Source organism: Siniperca chuatsi, linkage group LG9 (genome assembly GCF_020085105.1).
Source record: "Siniperca chuatsi isolate FFG_IHB_CAS linkage group LG9, ASM2008510v1, whole genome shotgun sequence".
Taxonomy (NCBI): Eukaryota; Metazoa; Chordata; class Actinopteri; order Centrarchiformes; family Sinipercidae; genus Siniperca; species Siniperca chuatsi.
The window spans coordinates 2916038-2922653 of record NC_058050.1 but is presented as its reverse complement, the minus strand read 5'-3'; the positions used below and the strand labels follow the sequence as shown (position 1 = coordinate 2922653).

The 6616-nt window shown below is 40.4% G+C and overlaps 1 protein-coding gene across 1 annotated transcript; it reads left to right on the top strand.

The window, feature by feature from the left end:
* Positions 1-143: 143 nt before the first annotated feature.
* Positions 144-6132, top strand: LOC122882266 (zinc finger protein 391-like). Its single transcript, XM_044209480.1, has 3 exons — positions 144-419; positions 582-1013; positions 4175-6132. The coding sequence occupies exons 1-3, from the start codon at positions 248-250 to the stop codon at positions 5287-5289; spliced, it is 1719 nt and encodes a 572-aa protein (XP_044065415.1). The 5' UTR covers positions 144-247; the 3' UTR covers positions 5290-6132.
* Positions 6133-6616: the final 484 nt, after the last annotated feature.

Genomic DNA, 6616 nt, shown 5'->3' with positions numbered 1-6616 from the left:
TGTTTTTTGTGTGAAATTATTATCTGCAAAGTAACAAAAAGAGCGAGGTAGATGTAAATCCTTGCTGCTGATAATAAACACAAGTTTTGAATAAAAAGCCATCTGTTAAAAGCGGGACTTAAAGCTCCCGCACTTCCACTGTCGGAACTTAAAAAGTGTGACATCCAGCGGAAGTAAACAATACAAGAGTTAGCTGCATGTTTTGAATTCACGCGCCGCTAATTATTTGATTTGTAATTAAGCAACAATGTCTTCAGTTGAGTGTTTGAGAGAGTTTGTCATCGAGCGACTAACTGCTGCTGCTGAAGAAATATTCGGAGTTTTTAGAAAAACTATCGTCGAGTACGAGAAAGAGATCTGCCGTCAGCGCAGACTGCTGGATATCGTTTGGAAACCCGAAATAAAGTTACACAGGATAGGTGTGTAAAACTTCATTATTTTAATAACATAAAACAGAGGAATTCGATTGATATATGTAATCCAGGTTTAAATAAATACTGGTACTCATTTCCTCGCATGTCTGCATCTTTTCCTTTACCATCACAGTAGTGTCCTATTCCTGTTGTTCTCTGTCCCTCCAGAGCTCCCACAGCAACATGTCTGTAAGGAGGAGGAGGTTCTCGCTGACCAGCAGCTCTGTATTCAGGAGAGGAACTCCAGTCTGGACCAAGAGGACCCAGAGCCTCCACAGATTAAAGAGGAACAGGAGGAACTCTGTAGCAGGCAGGAGGGAGAGCAGCTTGTACTGAAGCAGGAGACTGATACCTTTATGTTGACTCCTGCTTACGAGGAAAGTGACCGCAGTGAACCAGAACCGAAAAGTGACCACCAGCTCGTCTCTCACGGCTGTCATGTAGCTGAGAGCCAAGATCAGAAAGGAGGCAAGCATGAAGACTCGGGATCAACTAGAGATGCAGAGCCAAAACAAAAGAATCCAGATCGCAAACGCAGAAGCCACAGTAACAATGTACACAAGTCTACCATGTCAGAGATTCACCGTAATCCTCACGCAGGTAAAAAGTCTTTAAAATGTGACGCATGTGGAAAAGATTTTAAGTATAAGTCAAGATTGCAGACACACCTGAGAACCCACACAGCTGAGAAGTCACACTGGTGAGAAGCCATATTCTTGCACGATCTGTGGGAAAAGATATGTTGATGCGTCTAGTTTGGCACAGCACAGAAGATCACATACAGGCAAGTAGTCTTGTATTTGCAAAATATGTGGGAGACGATTCAGTTCTAGTGGTTTGTGGTGAAAACACACAAGAACTCTCAGAAGTGAGGAGCCGTATAATTGCAGCACTTGTGGGAAAAGTTACTCAAATCACATACTTGAAAAAACACCTGAGGATCAATATACACAGGAGACACCATCGAGCTGAAACTCCTTCTGTGGAGATGAGTTCACCTATGAATGATTGATTGTTGTTGTTCTTGCCAAATGTCTATTTATGAAGCGTCTCTATGAAGAAATGTAATTGTTTATAGTTCAACAAGGACTTAAAATCCATTTACCTTAAGTAGTATTTCATCGTTCCATATGAAGCGTCCTACACATCTTTTCAAGTAGTCAGATTTTACATTTGAGGCTTACTGACATCATTGCTTAATATTACCATATAAGAAGTCCTGTTAAATTGTGAACATGCCTCCTTTTTGCTATTTTTATACACTGACTGATAGGTGGTTATTGTATGATGACAGATGTGTAACCTCACAGATTTGCAATAGCTGCGTCTTTTTACATACATTACAGTATGTTTGAGCAACAGCATTTCTTAGAACAATCAGTCACAGTTTTCTATATCCTGGGAATCTGTTAGTTTCACAGTGAGTGCACAGTAATAGCTGTTAAACTAATGGTATAATATGAATGGCCAATTGTCATCTGGATAAGAGCATCTGCCAAATTTCATAAATGTTTATTTTTCAAAAGACCAGCGTCTTGTGGTTTTTGTCAGTAGTTCTAGTGTGCAATCACTTTAAAAGACTGACAGGCGGATCTGGATCAGTTTGATGGACAGGAAACAAGACTAAAAACTGAAAAAAGCATCAGTTTTGTAATGAAATAATTCTTACTATTTAAGCAGTTTTGTAGCTGTACTTAGCTACATAGTTATATGTAGTTACAATATCTTAGAAAGGGTTTCAGTTGTAGTCATCTGGACACTGTTTTCAGAATCAAGACGTTTCGGCTCCCATCCGGAAGTCATTCTCAATTGTGAAAAAATTGGACGGGAACTGGAAATTTAAGCTACTCTGAGTTACATAAGCCCTGCTTGAGTATCTGTTAATAGCTAGTTTCACCTGGAACTGACCTAATAGTTTCAAGATGGCCCAGTAATCAGTAATCAGGCCTATTGTTTTCTGGCTGTTTTCTTGCAGCCAGAAAACAATAGGCCTGATTACTGATTACTGGGCCATCCGCCGCTGCCATGTTGTTGGGTTGTGGGGGGGTGGGAGAAGCACAATGCAAATTCCACCTAGAATTTTAAATAATAATAATGTAACAGTAGTAGTAATATTAATATTAATATCAGAATCAGCAATACTTTATTGATCCCCGAGGGGAAACTCTTTTGTTACAGCAATAATAAGTAAGTAATAATAGGAATGATAGTCATAGGAATAATAATGACAAGTAACAAGGCCAATAACAACAACTGTAGTAGCAGTTGTTGAGCAGGAACATGGGGGCAGCAGGTGGCCCATAACCAAAGATCCAGTTTCTGCAGCTCCGGAGGTGCTGAAAGCGACAGAAGGAAAGAGGCGAGAGACAAGAAAGCACAAAACTACGGGAGAGAGAAGATGTCAAGATGTCAACATGTGGAGAAGGAGAGGAGGATAGAGGAGTTCAGTGCATCATTGGAAGTCTCCTGGTAGTCTAGGCCTATAGCAGCATAACTAAGGGATGGTTCAGGGCTCACTCAAGCCAGCCCTAACTATAAGCTTTATCAAAGAGGACAGTCTTAAGCCTACTCTTAAATGTGGAGATGGTGTCTGCCTCCCGAACCCAAACTGGGACCTGATTCCACAGGAGAGGAGCTTGATAACTGAAGGCTCTGGCTCTCATTCTACTTTTGGACACTCTAGGAACCACAAGTAACCCTGCATCCTGGGAGTGCAGTGTTCTAGTGGGGTAATAAGGTATTATGAGCTCTTTAAGATACAATGGTGCCTGACCATTAAGAGCTTTGTAGGTGAGGAGAAGGCTTCTGTTTTTTTCAGGGAGCCAGTGCAGAGAAGCTAATATTGGAGAATTGTGATCTCTTTTCCTGGTTCTTGTCAGTACACGTGCCACAGCATTCTGGATCAAGTGGAGTGTCTTAAGGGACTTATTCGGGCAGCCTGATAATAAGGAATAGCCTAGTACAGCCTAGAAGTAACAAATGCATGGACTCGTTTTTCGGCATCATTTTTCGACAGGATGTGTCTGATTTTTGCAATGTTACGTAGGTGAAAGAAGGCAGTCCTTGAAGTTTGTTTCATGTGGGAGTTAAAGGATAAATCCTGATCAAAGATAACTCAGAGGTTCCTTACGGTGGTGCTGAAGGCCAGGGCAATGCCGTCTAGAGTAACTATATCTTGAGATAACGTGTCTCGGAGGCGTTTGAGGCCAAGTACAATAACTTCAGTTTTGTCAGAGTTTAGCATCATAAAATTGCAGGTCATCAATGTTTTTATGTCCTTAAGGCATGCTTGAAGTTAAGCTAACTGGTTAGTTTATTTGTCTTGATCAATAGATATATTTGGGTATCATCTGCATAACAATAAAATCTATGGAGTGTTTCCTAATAATATTGCCTAAAGGAAGCATATATAAGGTAAATAGAATCGGTCCAAGCACAGAACCTTGTGGAACTCCGTGACTAATTTGGGCGTGCACGGAGGACTCACTGTTAACATGTACAAACTGAGACGGATCTGATAGATAGGATTTAAACCAGCTTAGTGCGGATCCTTTAATGCCAATTGGTAACTAATGGTAAAAGTTCTTTAAGGATAGGTGTGTAAAACATCACTGTTTTAGTAACGCAAAACAGAAAAATTTGATTAATATATGTAATCCAAATTGTTTAAATATATACTGGTACTCATTTCCTCGCATGTCTGCATTTTTTCCTTTACCATCACAGTAGTATCCTATTCCTGTTGTTCTCTGTCCCTCCAGAGCTCCCACAGCAACATGTCCGTAAGGAGGAGGAGGTTCTCGCTGACCAGCAGCTCTGTATTCAGGAGAGGAACTCCAGTCTGGACCAAGAGGACCCAGAGCCTCCACAGATTAAAGAGGAACAGGAGGGACTCTGTAGCAGGCAGGAGGGAGAGCAGCTTGTACTGAAGCAGGAGACTGATACCTTTATGTTGACTCCTGCTTACGAGGAAAGTGACCGCAGTGAACCAGAACCGAAAAGTGACCACCAGCTCGTCTCTCACGACTGTCATGTAGCTGAGAGCCAAGATCAGAAAGGAGGCAAGCATGAAGACTCAGGATCAACTAGAGATGTAGAGCCAAAACAAAAGAATCCAGATCGCAAACGCAGAAGCCACAGTAACAATGTACACAAGTCTACCATGTCAGAGATTCACCGTAATCCTCACGCAGGTAAAAAGTCTTTAAAATCTGACACATTTGGAAAAGATTTTAAGTACAAGTCAAGATTGCAGAAACACCTGAGAACCCACACAGGTGAGAAGCCATATTCTTGCAGCAGCTGTGGAAAAAGATTCAGTCAGACATCAGATTTGAATGTTCATATGAGAATCCATACAGATGAGAAGCCATATTCTTGCAAAACATGTGGGAAAGATTTCAGAGTTAGTGGTAACTTGAATGTCCACATGAGAACCCACACAGGTGAGAAGCCGTACCTTTGCAAGACCTGCGGGAAAAGATTCAGACAAATGTCAAAATTGAAAAGGCATATAAGAATCCACACAGGTGAGAAGCCATATTCTTGCAAAACATGTGGGAAAGATTTCAGAGAAAGTGGTCACTTGAAAGTCCACATGAGAATCCACACAGGTGAGAAGCCATACCTTTGCAAGACCTGCGGGAAAAGATTCGGTGACATTTCAGCATTGAAAAAACACATGACAATCCACACAGGTGAGAAGCCATATACTTGTGAAACATGTGGGAAAGATTTCAGAGTTACTGGTCACTTGAAAGTCCACATGAGAAGAGCCCACACTGGTGAGAAGCCGTATATTTGCACGATCTGTGGGAAAAGATATGTTGATGCGTCTAGTTTGGCACAGCACAGCAGATCACATTCAGGCAAGTAGTCTTGTATTTGCAAAATATGTGGGAGACGATTCAGTTCTAGTGGTTTGTGGTGAAAACACCCAAGAACTCAGAAGTGAAGAGCCGTATTATTGCAGCACTTGTGGGAAAAGTTTTACTCAAATCACATACTTGAAAAAACACCTGAGGATCAATATACACAGGAGACACCATCGAGCTGAAGCTCCTGTGGAGACAAGTTCACCTATGTATGAAATACATTTTTCCAATATCTACATCTATCAACTGCATTTAAAATGTTTTCCATAAAATGAGACGTCAGTTTCTTATTGTAAAGTTTTCCTTCATATGACTGTATTATTTATATTTCTGTTAGCAGCAGTATTTCTTTGAAACAATGGTAATCTCCTAAATGGAGGATTTTTTTTTGTTTCACACTGAGTGCACAGTAGTGGCTGTTCAAGTCACGGTGTGTTCTTGATTGTTGGTTTTGCCAAATGTCCATTTATGAACCATCTCGGAATCATTTTTAGTTTAAAGTTCAACAAGATAACCATATTTACTATGCTTTCATATACTTATAATAATTTCATATCAACTTTTATATCTTTTATTATCTTTTATAAGATACCATGTCTGTATTATTCACCTGATTCAGTATGTATGGATGGACCTGAAGGTTCCCCTGGTTAGCTGGAAGAACAGCTGGTGTCACTGTAACCATATTTTTCACTCTGACAGAGAGTGTACCCTTATCACGTGGATAAACTTGACTCAGTACTATATAAGCTGTGTCTGCCTTACCTCGGGGCAGATTCTGGATGGTACTTTGGTTCTACTCTGGGTCTGACCGTGTGTGTAAATAAACCAGCCTTAACTAATAATCGACTCGTGGCCTGGTTGATTTCAACTTCATTGGATCCAAGACAAAAGAATCTCCCTTTAACTGACCAACAGAATAAAAGCCACATTTTTTCTTGATAAATGACTTAAAACATGAATTGATTATCAAAACAGTTGTCAGTTAATGCCTGCTCATTTTAAAGAATAGCACTGAGACTCCGTATCAGTTAGAGACGCAGATCCAAAACCACAGAGAAGTCCTCACAAAATCAATAGTCACACTAACAATGTATATAACTCTGCCATGTTAAAGATTCACCGTGATACGTGCACACGTAAAAAGTCAAATGTGATGCATGGAAAAGTAGCGCAGAGACACCAGAGCGTCCACACAGGTGAGAAGCCATATTCTTGCAAAACATGCAGCAAAATTTTCAGTTCAGTAAAAATATTTATAACCTCACAGATTTGCGATAGGTGTGTCTTTGTATTTACATACATTACAGTATTTTTGAGCAACAGCAT

What these genes read in the sequence shown, in the direction of transcription:
- LOC122882266 (XM_044209480.1), top strand. Translation starts at nt 248, where the DNA reads ATGTCTTCAGTTGAGTGTTTGAGAGAGTTTGTCATCGAGCGACTAACT. An exon ending in AATAAAGTTACACAGGATAG is followed by an intron (nt 420 to 581) that starts GTGTGTAAAACT and finishes CTGTCCCTCCAG; the next exon opens with AGCTCCCACAGCAACATGTC. An exon ending in TCACCGTAATCCTCACGCAG is followed by an intron (nt 1,014 to 4,174) that starts GTAAAAAGTCTT and finishes CTGTCCCTCCAG; the next exon opens with AGCTCCCACAGCAACATGTC.